The sequence below is a fragment of the Papio anubis genome, chromosome 14 (genome assembly GCF_008728515.1).
Source record: "Papio anubis isolate 15944 chromosome 14, Panubis1.0, whole genome shotgun sequence".
Lineage (NCBI taxonomy): Eukaryota > Metazoa > Chordata > Mammalia > Primates > Cercopithecidae > Papio > Papio anubis.
The window spans coordinates 71821274-71844467 of NC_044989.1; the positions used below are offsets into that span (position 1 = coordinate 71821274).

General features: G+C 47.5%; 1 protein-coding gene across 16 annotated transcripts in view; it reads left to right on the forward strand.

Annotated features, from left to right (window-relative positions):
• Window positions 1-23194, forward strand: part of DYSF (dysferlin) — a 231439-nt gene that overhangs the window by 24130 nt on the left and 184115 nt on the right. For all 16 annotated transcript variants that reach the window (XM_021924954.2, XM_021924952.2, XM_021924957.2 and 13 more), the window contains exons 2-3: window positions 2899-2954; window positions 3889-3980. In XM_021924954.2, coding sequence (XP_021780646.2) covers window positions 2899-2954; window positions 3889-3980 — 148 coding nt within the window. The remainder of the gene's footprint in view (window positions 1-2898; window positions 2955-3888; window positions 3981-23194) is intronic.

The window sequence follows — 23194 nt, forward strand, 5'->3', positions numbered from 1 at the left end:
AATCTAAAAGTGTCACTTTTCGTTTTTTGGGAAGTTACAGTTTTTTGTTATTGTTGTTATAGATGTGTCACTTATGTTAATATTTATTGGGCTTATTATTGTGATTTTAAAATTAACTACCAAATAATTATTTTTAATTATTTTTAAATGCTTCAGTTATAATTTCTAACGTAAAAATTCATGGATACAGGCCACCTAAGTAGAAGCTCTTTGGCATCCTCAATAATTTTTAACAGCGACATCCTGTGACCAAAAAGTCTGAACTGCTGCCTCAAAGAATCACAGGAAATAAGTGTTTTATAGTGGTCTGTGATTTCAAATTTCGTGATTTTTTCCATGATCAGTGATTCGAAGCGGGAGAGGGAGTTTGGGAGCTCACCCTCTCCCTGCGGGAGGTTTGTTGGAATCTCTGCAGCACTCACTACAGCGAGCAAATCTTTACAAGATAACTCCCTTAGAATCTCCCTGAGCTCCTCTCTGCCTCCCTCTCTCAGATGGTCTTTTGCTCCCTCTCACGTGTGCACTCTCTCTCTCTATTTCTCTCTCCTCTTCTTCAAATCCTCCCTCACCCCTTGCCTGCCTGCTCGATCCCTCTCTGCTTCCCTCCTCCTCTTCTCCAGGCTCTGAACCTGGCAGGGTGGGGCTGACCCCACAGGAGGCTGCACCACTCCAGGCTGAATGGGCACTGATGTGCTTGACTTTAAAGCTTACTGGGGCTCCTGGGAGATGTTGCCAGAGGCTCAAGGGGCTTTCGTGGTCCAGGCAGGACTCTCTGAAAGCTGAGCCATCCAGGTGGAGACCAAAGGCTTTCCACTGAGTCTTGCACAGGTCGGGTGGAATGAGGTGATCTTTAAGAGCCGACCCAAATAAAAGTTCGGTGTCGGGCTGAACCCCTTGAATTGTCTGTTGAACGCCCCATCATTTGTGTTCCTGATGCTTACTGGAAAAGTCAGACATGGGTAGCCCTTCCTGTGCTCCCCAGAGCACTGCAGAACAAAGCTTCATTAAATGCTTTCTCTTCTTCTCTGGGTCTTTCCACACTCTTTCTGTGGGTCAGTGTCTTCATGGAAGATATGTCTGCAGACCTACTGGGCTTAGTGGGGGAACCCCTCGCTCTGACCTGTCAGTCCACACAGTGGGCCCTCAAGCGGAGAGGGCCGAAGCTCTGTCCAAACTCCTTGTTTTGTGGATCATTCAGAGAGAAATGCACTTGCCAGCCCAGTAAAGGACCAGGGGCTGCGGCAGCTGCCTGTTTCTCCCAGCCTACGGCTCTTCTATGGAAATGACCTCCCTGCTCACAGCTGTAGAACCTGCCCTAGGAGGGGGGTCTCCTTGTGCGTCTCCCTCGCCACTTTTCTTTCAAGCCTCACCTGTCCCACCTCACTGGGGACAGGCACTCGCCCCTTCATGCCCACCGCTCCAGAGGAAGGGCTTCTGCCGTGCATCGTCTGGGGCACTGTGGGTGAGCTCTCAGCCATCAAAGTGTTAGATCTTCTTGTCCACCTCAAAGCCATTCTGCATGCCCTCAGCCGGCCCTCCCAGCCACACAGAGCTTCCTTGGGACAGCTTGCCTCAGACAGACCTCTTCAAGGCCTTGGAGGGTGAAGTGGATTTTGTTTTAATGGAAGTAAAATTAACATATCATAAAATTCACCATTTTAACCATTTCAAAGTATATAATTTATGTGGTTTTAGGTTGCAATGTTGTACCATCAACATCATGATCTAATTCCAGAACATTTTTATCACCTCAAGAAGAAGCCCCATACAGTTTAATCAATCACACCCCATTTCCATCTTCCCTTTCCCTTTTCTTAGCCCCTGGAAACAACTAATCTGCTTTCTGTCTCTATTAATTTGCTTATTCTGGACATTTCTTATAGATGGAATCCTATAATTTCTGGAGGTAGATATAGTTCAAAAGAGAAATGAAATACTTTCTAGGAAGATAGTTCATTTCTAGAATTAGAAGGCTGGATGTGGTGGCTCACACTTGTAATCCCAGCACTTTGGGAGGCCAAGGTGGGAGGATCCCTTGAGGCCAGGAGTTCGAGGCCTGCCTGGGCAATATAGTGAGGCCCCCATCTACACACACACACACACACACACACACACACACACACACACCAGCTGGATCTAGTGGTGTGTGCCTGTGGTCCCAGCTACTCAAGAGGCTGAGGTAAGAGGATAGCTTGATCCCAGGAGTTTGAGGCTGCAGTGAGCTATGATCTCACCATCGCACTCCAGCCTGGGTAACAGAGAGACATGCTGTCTCTAAAAAAAACAAAAAAGCTAGAATCAGAAAATTTATAATTAAAAAATTTAGGCTGGGCGTGGTGGTTCACCCCTGCAATCCCTTTGGGAGGCCAAGGTGGGTGGATCATGAGGTCAGGAGATTGAGACCATCCTGGCTAACACAGTGAAACCCCGTCTCTACTAAAAATACAAAAAATTAGCCGGGCGTGGTGGCGGGCACCTGTAGTCCCAGCTACTCGGGAGGCTGAGGCAGGAGAATGGCGTGAACCCAGGAGGCGGAGATTGCAGTGAGCACAGATGGCGCCACTGCACTCCAGCCTGGGCAACAGTGCCAGACTCCGTCTCAAAAAAAAAAAAAATTATTTAAAAAGTCAGAAATAACAATAACAAACTCAATAAGGAGAGTCGACCTGGGTACTTTCTTTTGAAAACATGTTTCTGAGGTCCCAGAGCTGACAGGGGGAAGTTGTGTGACTGGCACTGGGGATTCATTGCAGACTGGTGGGTTCGCGGGGAATCTGTTGGTTTTGTAAGATTTCCCTTGGCGACTGAGCTGAAGCACAGGTCTCAGAAGCTGAGTCTAACTCAGTGGAAGGTGCAGGGCGGGATGTGTCTCCCCACTCTTCCTTTTGTGTCTTATAGGGGTGAAGAAGAGAACCAAAGTCATCAAGAACAGTGTGAACCCTGTATGGAATGAGGTATGTGAGTTTTTCTCCTTCCTTTTCTCTCTCTCTGCTGTAGTTGTGTCTGCAGGGACAAGTTAGGGGGCTTGTGGAGGAAGTGCCTTCTCAGCAGCGTCCTTGAGGTGGGGAGGGGCTGGTGGTCCAGCCTGCCAGTGAAATCCTTCTGGCTCTAGGAACCTGGGAGGAGGGTTGGTGGCCTGGCCTACTAGGTAAATGGAGAGGAGCTAGACATTTTTTGTTTCTTTTTTCCCCCAGCTCTGGCCAGCCAAGTAAAGGGTGCTCAGGGACTCTCTTGCCTGCCTGTTTCTCTCACACAGGCTGTTCGTTTTCCTTGCTCAAAGCTCACCTTTTCCCTACAGCCCTCCCTGATGAGGCAGGTCCTCCTCTGGCTCCTGCTGGCCCCTGTCTCCTCAACCAGCTCCCTGCATACATGGCTCCCGGGTGGTCCTTTGGAAGCCCTGCTGCCTTGCATGGATGGGGTCAGATGCACAGGGGAGCCTTTGCTCTGAGGAGAGTCATGGGGGCCTAGCCAATATGGCACTAACTCGTGCTGCCCCCCAGGGCCTGGCTTCTGGACAAGCCCAATAATCTTGGTCCTTGAGGATGCTTCAGGGTCACCTGGCTTTTTCCCAGCCACACTCCTGGTTTGGCTTCCTGGGGATGGGTTGAAACTGAGTTGGGAGAGGGGCCTGTGAGAGCCCTCTCTCCTTCTCTCTTCTGCTGTCTTCAGCTCTTACTGTCACCTCTGAAATTCTGGAGCTGTGGTCTCCATCTGTCCATCCATCCATCCATTCATCCATCCAGCCATCCATCCATCGGTCCATCTGCCTATCCACTAAAATCATTCATGAATGCCTACTCAGTGCTCTGGGGCCATGAAGGTGAAGCAGACACAGTCTCTTCTCCTGGAAGCCCATAGGTTAAGACACCTTTTCTCTTTTTCTTCCAGGGCTTTGAATGGGACCTCAAGGGCATCCCCTTGGACCAGGGCTCTGAGCTTCATGTGGTGGTCAAAGACCATGAGACGATGGGGAGGAACAGGTAAGGTGGCCAGAGCGGGGTGCTCCATGGCTTGAAGGTGCAGGTAGGATTGTGGAGGATGCAGACTGCAGAATCCAGGCCCCAGGGAGCTGGGGTTTCAATTCACATTTACCAAGCACCTCCTCCCGTGGGACTGGCCCAGTGATAGATGCTGGGAGAATCTGGCTGTGGCTTCAGGAACTCAGCCATGGGTACGGCTGAGTTGCCAGGCTATAGGGGAGGGAAGATGGGCTGGAATCAGGTGACCACGCATTTGCACAGACAGTGTGTGCCCTAGGGAGCAGGAAGACTCGCTGCCTGCTGCTCCAGCCCAGAGGATCCCTGAGGTGGGTGGGCTCTCTCTCCTGGCCCAGCCCAGGCCAGTGAGGGCGGAGGCCCCCTCCAGGAGGCAGGCAGGCAGGCAAAGTGAAGCTGCGGCCAGCAGGGAGCTTTCCAGGAAGGCTTCATGGAAGGGGCAGGACTAGAGGTAAGATTCGTGGTTTAGAAATCAGAACAGTAATAATGGGTAGCCCGGCCTGGGCGCCTCCCTGTGTCAGGGTTTCTGCTGAGTTTTTCATGTACCTAGTGGGTGGGTTTCCTGGTGGGGGGAATAGCAGGAGCAAACTTGTGGTGGCAAAAGCCGGCTCCCCCTAGGCAGGCGATGAATCCCTTCTCTTGCCATTGAGCTCCTGGGCCTTGTAAATGGAGGTGGTGGGGTGGACAGGTTCAACCCAACCTGCAGATGGGTGGGCCTTGGACTGGGGCTGTGGGTGGACTGGGAGACACAGCACATGAAATTGCACGTGATGAGCCTCGAGCCTCAGGGTGTGAGTCCAGTTGTCCCTGCTGGGCATGAGAGGAGGCATCTGCATTAGATGCCAGCAGGAGTGGGTTCATGCTTCGTCATTTACAGAGCTCTAGGCCCGAGTGTCAGGGATGGGCTTGCTGTTTTGTGACCTGCTCACAGGGGAGCCTTTGTTTGGGAACTAGGTCAGCGGCATCTGAGGCCTGGAAGTCTGGCTGTGTTGCCCCGGGGTGGGGCAGGAGGGGTTGGGGAGGAGGAGAATTCAGGAACCTAGGGAAGGGCAATCAGGGTCTCCAGCTGCAAAACACCTGGAAAATTTGAAATGTTAAAAACTCGGAAAAAAACCCCAATTGCCACCTTCTCTCTGTGGCTGCTGGCCATGGGTGCACAGTGTGGGGAGGGTGGGGCACTTTCACTGGGCCCCCAAAAGTGCGGCTGCAAGGTGTGGGGCCCAGGCCTGTGGGCCAGGGCATCTTGAGCCCATCTCTTCCAGCTGTTGGCCTCAGCCATCTCCACCTGCACGGGGGACAGGGATTGGAATCAGTTTGGCTACCTTCCCAACACAGACACTGTGGAAGGCAAGGCAGCCGCTAACAGGCATGAATGGTGGACCCGCAGACCAGGGAGGGAGTAGCCCTGGACAGTGGGCAGTCCTCGAAGGCTTCCTGGAGGAGGGTCACTTAGACCCACCACTTGAAGGCAGGGGTAGGCTTTGAAAAGGCGAGAAGGGGAGGGTATTCCAGTGTGTGGATGTGGCGGGCAGCCAGCCTCAGGCCTTACAGGTGCAGCCCTGTGAGAAGTGGGCGGTGGGGAAGAATTGAGATGGGGGTCTCCAATGCCAAGCTGAGGAGAATAGCAGCAAAGTCACACAACTGCCACACAGCTGAGTGTCTGGCCTCGTGCTATCTTATATACAAGACCTTTACCCATCAGTTAGATACGACTATTGCAACTGTCACCTTTATAGATGGGGAAACTGAGCCTCTGAGAGATTGGGCAACTTTCTTGAAGGCTAGTGATGGCAGAGCTGTGATTGGAGGGCAGGTTTTTGGGACATGCTCATAATCACTGAGCCCCATGTGCCTCTCAGAGGCTCCTGGAAGCCCCAGGGTGGTGTTGGTCCCTTCTGGAGAGTTCAGTTCCCCTGACAATGCTGGCGTTGACAGAGTTTAGAGGGGCAAAGGCAGGACAGTCTGGTTACTGCAGGCCATGTAGTGGAAGCACATGTTTCATTTTCATGATCTTATCCAGCATTTTTAGTCTCTGTGGGGAGATTCCCCTCCCCCCCTTTTTTTTTTGAGACAGAGTCTTGCTCTGTCACCTAGGCTGGAGTGCAGTGGCACAATCTCTGCTCACTGCAACCTCCGCCTCCCAGGTTCAAGTGATTCTCCTGCCTCAGCCTCCCTGTAGCTGGGATTACAGGTGCCCACCACCACACCTGGCTAATTTTTGTGTTTTTAGTAGAGACAGGGTTCCACCATGTTGGTCAGGGTGGTCTTGAACTCCTGACCTCAGGTGATCCACCTGCCTCAACCTCTCAAAGTGCTGAGATTACAGGTGTGAGCCACCGTGCCTGGCTAGAGATTTCCTTAAAAAAATTTTTTTTAATTATTATGAGTAGATAATAGTTGTACGTATCTATGGGGTACACGTAGTGTTTTGACACAGGCATAATGTATAACGATCAAGTCCGAGTAATTGGAGTATCCATCACCACAAACATTTATCATTTCTTGTGTTGGCAACATTCCAGTTCTACTCTTTTAGTTGTTTAAAAATATACAATAGATTATTGTTGACTGTAGTCACCCTATTGTGCTAGGGAAATACTAGATCTCATTCATTCTGTCTAACTGTGTTTTTGTATCCATTAACCACCTTGCTTCACCCCCATCTCCCTGCTACCCTTCCCAGCCTCTAGATTCTACTCTATCTCTGGAAGTTCAATTTTTTAAAAAATCAGCTGTCTGTAGGGAGATTTCTAAGACCACAAAGGCAACATGAAAGCTGTGAACATATTTTTGATCAATTCAAGGACCAGTCTAGCCCTCAGAGTGACAGTAGGTGAGGGACACACGCAGGCTGTTCTGGCTCTGTGGAGCAGAGGTCATATGGGGAATGGGAAGCTTTGAACCTTGGGGTCCTCCCACTGGCCCCTGTGGGTGCCCTCTAGCTCCTGGGGGCAGCTAGCTCCCTAAAAAGAAGTGCCCCACATAAGCAATTCACTGCAGGGCCGTGTGCCAGAAATCAGGTCCTCAAAGATCAGTTTGCAGGGCAGCCAATTCACCAGCATCACCAATTTACCAGAAACACCTTTCTTATAGCATTTAAGTGTAATTTTTGATTTTTCCAAACATTTATCTCAGTTTCAGATTTCTAGCAATTAAAACTTGCCTTAAACTAGATTGAAATGTGCACATACCTTCATAAATACTTGAGGACTCTCAGAATATGCCCAAGCAACACTGTCATGGGAGGAAATGATAGAATTTTGACTTCATGGCTAGACACGGTGGCTCACACCTGTAATCCCAGCACTTTGGGAGGCCAAAGGCAGCAGATTACATGAGGTCAGGAGTTCGAGACCAGCCTGGCCAACATGGTGAAACCCCATCACTACTCAAAATACAAAAATTAGCCGGGCGTGGTGGTGGACACCTGTAATCCCAGCTACTCGGGAGGCTGAGACAGGAGAATCGCTTGAAATGGGAAGCAGAGGTTGCAGTGAGCTGAGATCACTGGCTTTGTGCCAGGAAAACATGGGATGTGTGGCCTCCTCAGCTGTTTGCAGGCAGGGGCAGTGCCTCAGGGGAGGGAGCAAAGGTACCTGCAAGGTAATTCTGTCACCCCCACCCCATGACCAGATGGCGAAGTACTTCCACCCTGCACATGGATGTGAGAAAACAACCAAAGACAAGCGGCAATACAAATTCTAAAAGTGTAAAAGGAAAACCATACCAGGGAGTGACAAGACAGTTTAAATTTTGAAAGAAAAGGAAAAACCTTCAGGGAACCCAGTTCTATGAGCATTTTATTTATTTATTTATTTATTTTTGAGATCAAGTCTTGCTCTGTCACCCAGGCTGGAGTGCAGTGGTGTGATCTTGGCTCACTGCAACCTCCCAGCCTCCCAGAGTGCTGGGATGACAGGTGTGAGCCACTGCTCCCAGCCCTTTAATGAGCATTTTAGATTGAAGAACTCCTCGTTGCCCTCCAGTCCTGCCGATTGGGTCAGGAAGCAAAGAGGGACTCAAGGGTTAGGTGGCTGTGCCTTGCAACTGTCCTCGGGCCTCTCCAGTTGGTGGGTTCCAGTGAGGGTCCCCGGAGTCATCATGCAGCCACCCCTTTTGTTTGTGGGAGTCCTGGGCGTGTCTTCTGTGAGCTCATCTGCTGTCCTCCCTTGACCTCTTCCAACTGAGGGGATCACAGCCCTCTGCGTCCATTAACCCTCTCAGTCCCCCTCCACCTTGCCTCTCTTCCCTCTTCCCCACCTCCACCCTCTGGCTCTCTCTGTTTCTAGATTTCCCCTCAAGCCTCCCTCATTCTTTACAGCCTCTCACTCGCAGCTCTGTCTCTGCATCTCCTGCTTTGCTTCTTTTCCTTCCTGTACCCCTCCTTTTATTCTTTCTCTCCTCCTTCTCTTGCCCTTCCTCGATCCTCACCATCCTCACTGCCACTGTCCTCTCTTTCCTATGGCTTCTGGGGCGTTTGGCATTTCTGGGTTTTTCCTGATGATCACTGGCAGTTTAGGGGTGACCTCGTTAAACCAGACTGGTCTGCTGGCCCAGAGTGGGATCTGGGGAATCCTTTCATGCCTCGGGAAGGAAATCTCCATCTGGGAACTGTCTCTGGGCTGCTCAGCATCCCACTAACCCATGAGAGGGGCAGCCCTAAGCCCGAGGACCCCTGAGCCAACTTCAGGGATGGATCTTTATCTGGCTAAAATCAGGTTTCCAATGCATATAAAAGGAAGCTCCACTCCTTAGGATGGAAGACACTCGGGCAAACGTAGCGGGCGGGTCCTGTTCCAGGCTGCACTGGACAAGTTCCTGTTTACTCGGGGCTTCTCAGAGAGAAGCTTAAGGGGAGATGATCCAGGTCCCTGACCAGGTGTTTTGGTCCCCGGGATGTTCAGCCCAGAGGTTCCCAATTCAGGCCACACAATAGAATCACCTGGGCAGCTTTTACATACACCCATGCCTGGGCCCCGGCCAAGGTTCTGATTTAATTGGTTTGGGGCAGGGTCTGTGCAGCATCACCCACTCTCCAGGTGCTGGTGTTTTCATTGTGCAGCCTGAGCTGAGAGCCACTGATCTGGACTCTAGACCAGCGCTGCCCACTAGAACTTTCTGAGATGATGGAAATGTCTCTGTGTTGACTAGTGTGATTGAGAAATTGAATCTTAAACTGTATTTAATTTTAATGGCTTAGATTTAATTACCTACATGTGGCTAGTGGCTGCTGTGTTGGACAGAGCAGCTTTAGATTTTTAGAACAGTGTTTCTACCCCAGCTGCATCTAGAAATGACCTGGGAGCTTAAAAAAAAAATAAGTGTCTGAGCTCTGCACTAAACTGATTAAACAGAAACCTCTGGAGTGGGCTGCAGGAGTCAGCACTTTTGGAAACCACCGGGGATGGCAGAGGGGGCAGTGTGCACGCAGGGTAGAGAACTCATTGTGTTAGAGAGACGCTGGCGTTTTTTGGTTGGTGTTGTTTAGACAGAGTCTTGCTCTGTCGCCCAGGATGGAATGCAGCGGCATGATTTCAGCTCACTGCAACCTCCGCCTCCCAGGTTCTAGCGATTCTCCTGTTTCAGCCTCCCAAGTAGCTGGGATTACAGGTGCCCGCCATCTCGCCTGGCTAATTTTTGTATTTTTAGTGGAGATGGGGTTTCACCATGTTGGTCAGTCTGGTCTTGAACTCCTGACCTCAGGTGATCCACCTGCCTCGGCCTCCCAAAGTGCTGGGATTACAGGTGTGAGCCACTGTGCTTGGTCTGATGCTGGCACTTCTGAAAGGAATTGCTCTCGATTTTTCCATGGATTCACTAAGAAATAGATAGAAATGGTCATTCTTGTAATTGTTTATGTATGTGATTATTGGCAAAATAATCACCATCAAGTAATAATGGCTGAAACTGCATATGGTAAAATTGTTAAAGAACTGAAAAACAGGCGGAAGAATCCTGTTGGTAACTGCAAACACTGACCTGGGAAATTGGACTTAGTAGAAATAATTCCACAAAAGAAAACTCAAAATGGCAGGGAGCAATATTTGATAAAACTTGATGTCAACCAAAAAATAATTTAAAAATCTGTGAGCCAAATCAGTGTTGGGAAATTTAAACAGGGATTGATTGTCTTCAATGAAAAGAATTTTGGTAAAATGAAAATAAAGATGGTAAAAGAGAAAAAGAAAGCACTTTAATCACTCTGTATGCAAAATGTATCAACACATTAAACTGGTTATATTTAATTTGTTCTGGAAAAATGCCTTCTCAGTGAAAATTGATTACTGTAGGTGTTTTTTATATTTAAATGTTTGGTAAATTTAACATGGAAGCAAAAACCTCCATGGGGTCAAAACATCCACCTGGCAAAGCACCAGGGTCAAAATGATGCTGACTTTGCCTGCAGTGACTCACTAACCCCAGGCCTAACCGGACCCCAAGACAGGGGGCCCAGATGCAACAAGGAAACATACAAAACACCCTGTTAAATGAGGAGGTCTCAAATACCGCAGGTGACACCTTATATTAAGTCATTAATCATCGTTTCTCTGAGATACAGGCTTCAGTGGGCTCCCTGTGCTTTTCCTGGTCACTCTACCCTCCAGCCTGACCATGCCCCCAGCCTCCCTGCTTTAATCAAGAGGTATAGCAGGAGGTCTAGTCAGGAGGCACACGACTGCCTTTAAAGAAGCTCTCTTTTAGGTGTTCACAGTGGCATCTTCTTTGGAATAGTGTGATCTACTCTGTACCTTTTAGGGACCGGGTGACTCCGTAAAGTGGGCACTGTGGGGCCTCTCACCTGCACTCAGATGCCTTCCTGCCTTCACCCTCCCCCATGGTCTGAGCGTCAGTCATGGTGCCTGCAACTGGAGAGGAACCAGGAGACAACTTGAGAACCTTCCTGAGCTCCAATGCTCCTTCTCCTCCTTCCTCCTTCAGCTGCTCCTCCTCCCATCCCCACATTGAGCTGGATGATCTGGTCCAGCGGAATAAGCGTGGACTTTGAGAAGAGCCAGGGTCTAGTTGCAACACTCTGTGGCCTTGGGCAGGTCACTACACGCCCCGAGCCTTGCTTTCTTCCATTCTTAGGGAGTATCAAATCAAGGGACCTGCCACCATGGGGGGCTCCCTAAATGTTAGTTCTGCATTGCTGCTTTGCCCTTGTCGCCCCGTGCTTCCTTCTGCTGCCCCCACTGCTCCAAGTCCCACTGACCCAGCCCTTTCCCACCAAAGGCTGCTCTCAGCCAGCTATGGGTTGAAAAAGCACCAAATCATATGAATGCATAGGTGGCAGCCTATGGCTTCATGTTTCACTCTGTTTCAGGAACTGGGGGATGCTGCTTTATAGCTCAGACTCTGCTTAGAAAGAAGGGAAGTGTTCATGGTAGGTGTCCAGCCACTGCAACAGATTATGAGAAGATATTTTAGGAATGGTGAGTCTTCCTGACATAGGGCCAACTCTGAGCCTGGCCTTGGTGCCATCGGGCCAGAGGTGAGGGCAGTCTGATGCCTCCTATGACAATGAGCTTCATTTGTTGAGGGAATGTGGAGGTTTCCAGGAAGGGGCTGAACATGCTTTTAGTTCTTTAGGGTAGCCATGCGTGGGAGATGACAGAGGCACCCAGGGAGGCGGCCTGGTCAGTCGGGGCCTGTCACCCACACCTGGAGTGTGCTGATGGGATTGAGGGACTCTGTACTGGGAGGAGCAGGCATTCTAATTCTCAGGCTGCCCATCAGAGCTTGCAGGGCAGGGGTGGTGGAATGAGAATGAGGGTCAGGGGCTTTGCTCAGGACCCCACTGTCAGCAGAGTCCTATCCTGTCTTTGACCTGGACCTCTCTGAAACTGTTTCCTCATCAGGACAATGGCAAAAGCAGTTCCTATGTTGCAAGGTTGCTGTAAAATTTAAATAATATAATGCATGTGTGTCAAATGCCTGCTCAGTGCTTGGAATACTGAAGGTGCAATATATGGGGGCTGTTGGGAGCAGAATCCATACAGATGCAGGATCCATACATAAACGCCACAAACATGTGAACACTATGTGCGTGGCCCATTTGGACACCCGGCAGTACCTGAGTGTGCACTAACATTGCATAATATGTGCACATGTATTTTTTTTTTTAATTTAAAACAACTAAAAAATTCCACAAAAATATTTTAAAAATCTAAGTAATTTTTATAAGTATAAAAGTGCGTTTCATTCTTAAAAAGTTCTAAAAGAAAAAGTACAAGTTCTCCCACCTTCTACCCATGCATTTCTTCTCTTTTCTCCAGAGATGCCCATGGTTAACGATTTGGTGCATATCTTTCTTTTTTTGAGACAGAGTTTTGCTCTCGTTGCCCAGGTTGGAGTGCAATGGCATGATTTCAGCTCACTGCAACCTCTGCCTCCTGGGTTCAAGTGATTCTCCTGCCTCAGCTTCCGGAGTAGCTGGGATTACAGGTGCCCGCCACCATGCCCAGCTGATTTTTGTATTTGTAGTAGAGACAGGGTTTCACCATGTTGGCCAGGCTGGTCTTGAACTCCTGACCTCTGGTGATCCGCCTGCCTCGGCCTCCCAAAGTGTTGGAATTACAGGCGTGAGCCACCACACCCAGCCTGGTGCATATCTTTCTGGACTTTTCCTAAGTGATCTACAGACATCTGTTTATATACATGCATGCTTGTTTACTTATACAAAAATGGAATTATGCTATATGTATTGGTCTGCACTTTGCTTTTTATCACTTCATCATTGATTCTTTCCCAGGTCAGTCCGTCACATTTTTAAATTGTTACGTGGTATTCCGTGGTATGTGTGCACCGTAATTTATCCCACCGTACTCTCATTGACTGATATTTAGTTTCTTTCCAATGTCTTGCTCTCGAATGCTTATCCAGTGAACATCTTTATCCAAATATTTTTATGTTCTTATGCTATTTTTTTCTTTAGGATAGGTCGTTGGAAGTGGGATGACTAGATCAAAGGGTATGAGCAAATAACATTTTTGTAGATTCTGCCAAATTGCTTTTCAAAAATGATGTCCCAATTAATGTTCAGCAACAATGCAATAAAGTGCCTGCCAATTTATGTTTGCTAGTATGAGGGACCAAAAAAAGTATCTGTAATTTGTGTTTCCTTGGCCGTTTGTAAAGCTGAGCATCTTTTCTGTGCTGATTGCCCCTTTCTATTTCTTATTTTGTGATTGCCAATCATTGTATTTTGGGTTGCTTGTCTTTTTCTTTTTAATTCATAATAATTACATATATTTGTAGTATTATTAGGAATACTAACCCTCACTCTGTTCTATCTGTATAAAACTTTTTTCTCTCTGCTTGTCACCTGTCAGTTGCACATTCACATGGCAATAGGCATTTACCCGGAGGTGCATGTGTACACACAGACCTTTATTTGTTTGTTTTGAATTTTTAAGTTCAGGGTACAGGTGCAGGTTTGTTATATAGGCAAACTTGTGCATGGGAGTTTGTTGTACAGATTATTTTATCAGCCAGGTATTAAGCCCAGTACCCATTAGTTATTTTTCCTGATCTTCTCCCTCCTCCCACCCTCCACCCTCTGAAGGGTCCCAGTGTGCGTCCTCCTCTGTATGCCTACCGTGTTCTCATCATTTAGCTCCCACTTATAAGTGAGAACATTTGGTATTTGGTTTTCTGTTCCTGGGTTAGTTTGCTAAGGATAATGGCCTCCAGCTCCATCCATGTTCCTGCAAAGGACATGATCTCATTCTTTTTTATGACTGCATAGTATTCCAGGGTGTATATGTACCACATTTGCTTTATCCAGTCTATCATTGATGAGCATTTAGGTTGATTCTCTGTTTTTACTATTGTGAGTAGTGCTGCAGTCAATATGCATAGCACATAGACCTTTATAAAGGCAGAGCTTTTTGCTCTGTGTTAGAAGTTGGGAAAAGGCATGGGCTTGGCCTCTGGTTTTAGCAAGCTGGTTTGCCAGCCCCTGGTTCTGGCATGCTTGGGAGGCTGTTTTGGGCAGAAGTATTTGCTCTTCACTGCCCCATTGTTTTCAGCGGGCCCGTAAACATTGACCATATCCTTATTTTCAAGGATTTTTACGACTATATTTTGCCCTGGATTCTATCCAGGACATCCCTGAGTTTCAGAATCATTTTTCTTTTGTCTTTCTCTAGACTGAAGTGGAAAACTATTTACAGTTACCCTTGGGCAGGCCCTGGGGAATCAAATACTGGCAGGGAGGCTGCCAGAGGCCAGGGAACTCAGGGGCTGTGGAATGTCCTGCTGTCCCCCGTTTCCTGCCCCTCACTGCCTGGCACGCATAGCGGAGAGCTGGAAGGGCTCAGAGGACAGGTGCTTCCTCCGCTGTACGGCGTGTGTCTCCTTCCAGGACAGGGCTCTCTCACTTTCCTGTCACCCGGCTCATTGACGCTAACCAGGGGAAGATGCAGCTGAGTCAGTGATGAGTTAGTTGTAATATTTACATGGTTTTAAGTGGCGTGTCCTTTTCTTAGTTTCAAAGAAAGAATGAGAAATGGATACATGGTAACCCTTCTGGAACATTTTTTTTAATTCAAATTTAAAGTTGCAAAAATAGTACAAAGAATATCCATATATTGTTTACTCAGATACACTTATTCACATTTTACTCCATTAGTTTTATTATATATATTTTATTATATTTATTATTATTATTATCTCCCTTCCTCCCTCTCTCTTTCTCTTTTCTCTCTCTCTTCTCTCCCTTCTTGTTTCTCCCTCTTTCTCTTACTCCCATTTGAAGGTAAGTTATATTCATCATGGTCTTTGACTCCTAAATATTTCAGTGTATATTTCTTAAGAATAGGGACATAGTTATCAACATCAGTAAATTTAACATGATGCCATACTTTTTTGTTTGTTTCTTTGTTTTTGAGACAGGGCCTCACTCTGTTGCCCAGGCTGGAGTGCAGTGCCTTGAACAAGGCTCACTGTACCCTTGACTTCCTGGGCTCAATCCATCCTCCTACCTCAGCCTTCCGAATAGCTGGGACCACAGGCACAAGCCACCTCGTCTGGCTAATTTAAATTTTTTTTTTTTTTTTTTTTTGGTCGAGACAGGGTCTCATTATGTTGTCCAGGCTGGTCTTGAACTCCTAGGATCAAGGAATCCTCCTGCCTCAGCCTCCTAAAGTGGTGGAATTACAGGCATGAGCTACAGCACCTGGCTGATACCATACTTTTATCTAATATATTGCTTATATTCCATTCATGTTAATGGATGAAATAGTGTTTTTCATAGCAATTTCCCTTTCCCCTCCCCCAGTGCGGGATCCAGCCCGTGGTCCATATTGAATTTAGTCATGTTTCCATGGCCTCCTTTAATTTGGAACATTTGCATAGTCTTTGTCTTTTATGACAATTTACATTTTTGAATAATATAGTATCCCTTTTTTCTAATAGAATGTTCCTCATTTGGGGTGTCAACCTAAATAACAAACGGAGAGAGACTCTCTAAAGAAAAAAGATATTTATGAGGGAATACAGCCAGCCGTGGGAATATGCATGCCATAGTAAACCATGTGAGTATTTAAGGAGGTAAAGAAACACAAAGGTTTTCAGCTGGGTGCGCTGGCTCACACCTGTAATCCCAGCACTTTGGGAGGCCAAGGTGGGTGGATCATTTGAGGTCAGGAGTTCAAGATCAGCCTGGCCAACATGGTGAAACCCCATCACTACTCCAAATACAAAAATTAGCCGGGCGTGGTGGCGTGCGCCTGTAGTCCTAGCTTCCCAGGAGGCTGAGGCAGGAGAATTGCTTGAATCCGGGAGATGGAGGTTGCAGTGAGCTGAGATCACGCCACTGCACTCCAGCCTGGGTGATAGAGTGAGACTCTGTCTCAAAAAAAAAAAAAAAAAAAAAAAAAAAAAACACAGGAAGGAAGGAAGGAAGGAAGAAAGAAACAGGTTTTTAGAGGAAAATAATTAGGATTACATAATTATTTTGAAATATTATCCTTGGCTATAAAAATCAATTACAAGGGTGATTCTGGTCTGAGGTTGGACAGGTAATTAGTGGGCAGATGTTCTTGCAGAAGTGTTTTTTGTGTAAGGCTGTTATGGCCTTTGTGCAAGATTGTGTTTTTGCAGTCTTTTGTGAGGGTTTGCGTTATCAGGCATACAAGCATGAGAACCCTCTCTTCATGGCCTTCCTTAGCTCTTTTTGTCAGGGTTTTCTTAACATTAGCGACTTCATTTTGATTCTGACAACTTTCACGGCAATTTGTTTAATGTTTTCTCATGCTTAGATTCAAGCTTGGATTAGGTTACTCATCCCTGTCTAAGTGATGCTGTGTCTATCTCCGGATCTGGAGGCATGTGATGTTCCTTACTGGGGAATGTTAATTTCAATCACCTGGTCAAGGCGTTGTCTGATTTTTCCACTGCGTATTAATGTTCTTTTCTCTCCCCTGAAGTTTGTTAAGATATACTTTAAGATGGTGCCAATATTCTGCTTCTCAAGAAAATGTCCCCCTAAATTTAGCATCCGTGGATGGTCCTTGTCTGATCCAATCCTTACCATGATGGGTATGAGCTGATTTTCATCTCCAGTACTCCTTCCACATGTACCAGGCTGGGCTGTGTGAGGCTCTCGTGGTCACAGTGGTGCTGGTGTAACCCCAGGGCCACCACACATTGATCCTTACCTGTGCCTAGCACTGTGCCTTGGTGACTCATGCCTTGAGCCTCACCCCTTGGCTCAGGGCCATTGTCTCAGAGTTGGGAGACCTCTGGGTCATTAGGTTGGGTGTCTTATCTCTTCCATCCTTGATAGACAGTGTTGGAGTGAGGCAGACACCCATTCCAGGGCTGGATTATTCATTAGAAAGTCCTTCCTTCTATTGGCTATAGTTTTTCTCCCTGACATTTTGAGGGTCTTATTTCTCTATCCTCAGGAAAGATCAAAAAGAAATCTAACCCTCCTGCACATGACAGCACTTCTAGTCATGATCTAATGTGGTCCTGACAATCACTGGGTGGGATGGGAATGTGCAGAGAAGCACAGGAACATGGTGAGTGGGGAGGAGAAGAAGGGAACTGATGCCCACCAAGTCCTATCTATGTTCCAGGCACATGTGGGGGGCGTTAGGTGCATTAACTGAAATTTTACCAGAACCCTCTGAAGAATGCATGATTTCCTCCAAGCTCCAACAGTGCAGGGCGGGTTGTCCATTTTATTCTCATCAGTATCTCCAGTACCTACAACAGTACCTGACCCATGATTGGTGCTCACTATATATTTGTTGAATGAACGAATGACTTTTACAGATGAGGAAACAGTCTCAGGAAGGTTATGTCATGTGTGCCCAGCCATGCAGCTGGTCAGATTGCAGGGCTAGATTTCTGGCATGGTAGGATGACTTGAGGGCTCTTATTGTTACTCACTGAATGAGTAATACTTTTGGAAGACAGTTGAGAGAAATAATATTTTCAAAGTGTTGCTGTAGATTGAAAGGCACAGTTTGAAACCACTGGGTTGGTGAGTGTGCCATCCTAGGGTCAACCACCGGGGCTGTTCCATGAACCCAACAGAACAGGAGCTATGTGCCCTGCCAGCCTTTCTGGATCACTTTCCTTTGGGGCATTTGGGGGAAGGTAGCTTGTCTCCTGTCCACTTCTTTTTCAGTCTGAGTTGTACCCACTCCTCCCATCTTCCTGCTGCTAACATGGCTCTCAGCACCAGGGTCATGGTCCTCTGGGCTGCCCCAGCCCTGGTTCCTGCACACCCATATTCTTCAGCTTAAACCGCCACTGGCATAGGGGAAGTCCCGGAGTCACTGGGGGACTCTGCTACCCTCTGCAGGGGTGGAGGCAGGGCCCTAAAAGAGGGAGGAGAGGTGGAAGAGAAGGGTGCGCTGTGGGTGCGGAGGCATGGAGACCACTTCCATTGGAATGGTGGCTCTCTTCTGGGTCTTCATCGTCCCACCACAGGGCTGCCTCTCTCTGACCCACTTGTTTTCTCCGGGGTCTCTACCAGCTACCATGATGCAGAGCTGCACCCACAGTGCACCCTTCTCTTCCACCTCTCCTCCCTCTTTTAGGGCCCTGCCTTCAAGGCTACCTCCTGAAAACTCCAAATGCCATCCCTTCATAGTGTAGACCTCCCAACCTCCTCTTCATATGAGACTTTAACCCATCTGAAAAATACAATTAATGAGCTTTTAAAAGCTTTTTAAAATGGCCACTCAAGGCTGGGTATGGTGGCTTATGCCGCCATGGTGGGTCCCCAAGGTGGGTGGACCACTTGAGCCTAGGAGTTTGAGACCAGTCTGGGCAGCAGAGTGAAACCCTACTATAACACACACACACACACACAGAGAAAACAATTACCAGTTGTGGTGGTGCACACCTGTGGTCCCAGCCACTCGGGAGGTTGGGGCAGGAGGATCTCCTCAGCCTGGAGGTCAAGGCTGCAGTGAGCTGTGATCATGCCATTGCACTCTAGCTTGGGCAACAGAGCCAGACCCTGTTGCAAAAAAAAAAAAAAAAAAAAAGTGGCCTTGTTCAAGCCACTGCACTCCAGCCTGGGCAACAGAGTGAAACTGTCTCAAAAAAAAATTTTTTTTTCATTAATTCCTGACCTCCCCAGCAAAGAACAAGCATGTGTATGTTTTTAAATATAGGTTTTATTGTTATTCAGGTACAGTGAGGCCAACAGATCAGGAGATGACTGTCATTGAAAAGATTGTGTGTTACCATTTCCAAGGGGAGGCCACACCGTGCAGGGCCACACAGGGAAGCTCTGGCGTCAGTGCCAGAATCAGTGCAGGGGTCAATCGGGAGGCAGAGGGAGTGAGGGGAACATGGGGACAAGAGCCTTTATTGTGGTTTCTGAGGGAAGGAATGGGCGAGGCAGGGTAAACAGAACTGGGGACTGGCCAGTTTGAATAATTTCTGTGGGCTCTGGGCACACTTACACGTAGACATAAAGCTGTCTATGTATAGACATAAACAGTAGGGGCTGTCCTGAGTTGCTGGAACCTAGCCCTAGGATGCTTAGGAGAGGGGAATGTGGTGGGCCCTGAGTGTGACAGGCCGTGGAGGAGGTGTGAGGTATGGGCTCAAAGTGACTGGTTTGCATATGAAAGGCCTGCTGGCAAGTGGGGAGTCCTTTATCAGCTCTGGGAATTGTGGGAAGACAGTCCCTCCAAGGTCAACAAGGCTCCAGATGTCAAAGCATCAGAAATACAAAAAATAGCACTTGGCATAAGATTAAAAAAATATGGGCCAGATCAAATTTATAGACTGGGCTCCCCTTCCCATGGATTAAGCAAACCAACGACCTTTCTGTTTCTTTCATGATGCACTCATGGGCCTCTAAGGTGGCACAGGAGGCTCACTGTAGGGTTCAAAGCAAAGCCTTTGGAGTCAGGCTCTGTCAGCCTTGTTGTTTGTGTGAAATCAGGCAAGTCAAACACCTTCCCAAGTCCCAGTTTCCTTGTCTATGAGGAAGACTGAACTAATAACAGTACCTACCCCACAGGACTAGTGTCTGTTTAAAGGAGGTAGTGTATCTAATATGTACCTAGTTAATGTAACCGCCCTACGGATTCATCATGCTGGCTGCCAAGATAGAGCTGATTTATCAAGACAGGCGAATTGCAACAGAGAAAGAGTTTAATACACGCAGAGCTGGCTAAATAGGAGACTGGAGTGTTATTCTTACTCAAATCAGCCTCCTCGAAAATTCAGAGGCTAGAGTTTTTAAAAGATTGTTTGGTGCTGATATGGTTTGGCTGTGTTCCCACCCAAATCTCATCTTGAACTGTAGTTCTCATAATCCCCATGTGTTGTGGGAGGGACCCAGTGGTAGGTAATTGAATCATGAGGACAGTGATCTCCACCCGGTTCTCATAATCTGAGGTTTTATAAAGTGTTTACCCTATTTCACTCTGCCCTTCTTGCTGCTGCCATGTAAAGAAGGACATGTTTGCTTCCCCTTCCCCCATGATTGTAAGTTTCCTGAGGCCTCCTCAACCCTGCTGAACTGTGAGTCAATTAAACCTCTTTCCTTTCTAAATTACCCAATCTCAGGAATATCTTTATTAGCAGTGTGAGAACGGACTAATACTGGTGTGTTCCCAGACCAAACCGAGGGTCTGGCTACTTATTCTCATGGCCCAATAATGAGATACAGATGAACTGGGAAAGAAGAGAGTTTATTTCTGTAACCAGGTACAGGCAGAAGGCCTGGAAAATATCAGCAGGCCAAGTCAAAATTACAAAGTTTTCCAGAGCTTATATACCTTCTAAGCTATATGTCTACGTGTAAGTGTGCATTCATCTAAAGACATAAGCGACTAACTTCTTTGAATCTATAACTAAGGTCTGAGTTTTGAAGACCTTCCTCCAGGGCCTCAGTAAATGTACTTAATCAAGATGGGTCCCAGGGGCCAGGGGTGATTACCCTTTTCTTGTCTCCTGCTAAACCATGGAGGTTTGAGGAACTCCTTTAGACCCCCCAAAAAACTTGTCAAGACCTGGGGAATTTCTTCAGACCCCCAGTAAAAACTTGTTTAATCCTAAATGGGTCCTGTTAAGAATTCCTTTGTTATCTTGTCATGCATCAAGGCCCCGGAAAGGCCTGGGCAAAACTCTTGGTGGGCTTTTGTTACATTCCAGCCTTCGTATGATGGCAATGGCTCTATCAGCTTTTTATTTTTTTAATTTTTAAAATTTTTTTTATTTTTTTTTGAGATGGAGTCTCGCTCTGTCTCCCAGGCTGGGGTGCGGTGGTGCGATCTCGGCTCACTGCAAGCTCTGTCTCCCGGGTTCATGCCATTCTCCTGCCTCAGCCTCCCGAGTAGCTGGGACTACAGGCGCCCGCCACCACACCCGGCTAATTTTTTGTATTTTTAGTAGAGATGGGGTTTCACCATGTTAGCCAAGATGGTCTCGATCTCCTGACCTCATGGTCCGCCCACCTTGGCCTCCCAAAGTGCTGGGATTATAGGCGTGAGCCACCGCGCCCAGCCTCAGCTTTGAATCTTTAACTTTACCACTCAGTTGGTGCCGAAACAGTTGCTGGAACAGTTGTTATGAAGGCCTGCCTGTTCAGCTGTTAGTGAGATCTGGCCTGCCACAGGTGGGCGGGGGGCTAGGGAATGGGAGTGCTGATTTGTTGGGTTGGGGATGGAATCACAGGAAGTTGAGGCTGTCTTCTTGCCATGAGTCAATTCCTGGTTGGGAGCCACATGACCAGATGAGCCAGTTTACCAGTCTAGGTAGTGCCAGCAGGAATGCAGGGTCTGAAAAATATCTCAAACACCAATCTTAGGTTCTACAATAGTGATGTTACCCATAGGAGCAACTGGCTGCATGACTCCTGAGCCATAATTCCTAAGCTTCTGGCTAATTTGAGTTTTACAAAGGCACTCTGGTCTCCAGGCAAGGACGAGGTTTGTTTCTGGAAAGGACTGTTATCATCTTTGTTTCAAAGTTAAACTATAAACTAAATTTTTCTATGGTTAGCTGGCCTATGCCCAGGAATTAATAGGGCATTTTGGAGATGAAAGGCAAGATGGAGTCAGTTGGGTCAGATCTCTTTCACTGTCATAATTCTCTCATTTTTATAATTTTTGCAAAGCCGGTTTCATTAATAGGAGGGTTGCTATTACTAGAATGCAAGTTCCATGAGGTCAGAGACTGTGTTTTGTTGCACATACTAAATAAGTATTTGTTGAATGAATAAATTCTAAGACTTTTAAGGAGTTTTTATGTTTTGTTTTTAAATTTAATTGTTTACGTTGGTAACAACTTTAAGAAGTTATAAAAACAGAAACTATATTTAAAAATGCAGTGAAAATTCTCCCTGGCCTCTTTGTCCCTGATCTGCCCAGTTCTTCCTATTCCCCAATAAGTAACCCCTCTTCTTAGTTTCTTTTTTTTTTTTTTTTTTGAGACAGAGTCTCGCTCTGTCGCCCAGGCTGGAGTGCAGTGGCCGGATCTCGGCTCACTGCAAGCTCCGCCTCCTGGGTTTACGCCATTCTCCTGCCTCAGCCTCCTGAGTAGCTGGGACTACAGGCGCCCGCCACCTCGCCCGGCTAATTTTTTGTATTTTTTTAGTAGAGACGGGGTTTCACCGTGTTAGCCAGGATGGTCTCGATCTCCTGACCTCGTGATCCTCCCATCTCGGCCTTCCAAAGTGCTGGCATTACAGGCTTGAGCCACCGTGCCCGGCCCCTCTTCTTAGTTTCTTATAGATCATTCCAGAGATCTTATATTATTGCTTAATTGCCCATATAGATTCTAACTTTCCTCTTTTTTTATGCAGCAAGTAGCATATTATACATGCTCTTTTGCACCTTGTTTTATCACTTAACACTGTATCTTGAAGATTTTCCACATAAGTGAATAATTCCCCATTATTTTTATAGCTGTCTAGTGTTCCATTGTATGAATGTACTATACCTTATTTACCTGTTGTCTATGATGGACATTTGAATTTCCTCCTGTGTTTTGTTTTGTTCTTACAATGATGTAATAAGACCAGTGTTTTAAAATAAAATTGTTTTGATTTCTTCATGCTTCATTAAAATAAATTGACTTGGCTGCCATGATTCCCACACTCCCACATGCTGCCTAAGGCTAAGGTTTGGGGGCCACCCATGCCTCCTTCCCTTCTGCCATAGGGCAGTGGCAGCATCCCTGGATGGTGAGTTTGGGAACTAGTTCTTTTTCCATGGAGGGAAAGCGTGTGCCCTGTCAGACCACAAGCTGCCTTGGCCTCTCCCTCCCTTGCCCATGCCAGTTCCTGCCTTATCTTTCTTTGGGATAGCTGTGGCTCTTTCAGTCCCCACACTTCTCCAGCCCCCACATTCCAGTAGCTCCAGAGCACAGCTAGCCAAGAGGTGTGTGGAGGCTGGGAGCGCCTGTGGTATTTTCCTCCATGTGGGCTGCAGGGGTTTGACCAGGGCCCACGGGTGTCATTTCCACCTGTGTAAGCTCTCCACACTCAGAGCTGGCCCTGTGTGGGATCCCTGGCCCCCTCCTTGCCTCATCCGACCCTCTGGAATCCTGTCTGCCGCTTGCCAGGCCCCTGGTTGGTGCCCACTGAGCGTGCAGCATCCCTGATGAGCAGAGGGCACCTGGCCCTGGAGCCTGTGCCTCAGTCTGACTCCAGATGGGGTGGGTCTCCTCACGGGCCCCAGACCTGGCGGCCCCTGGATAAAGCCACATCTTCT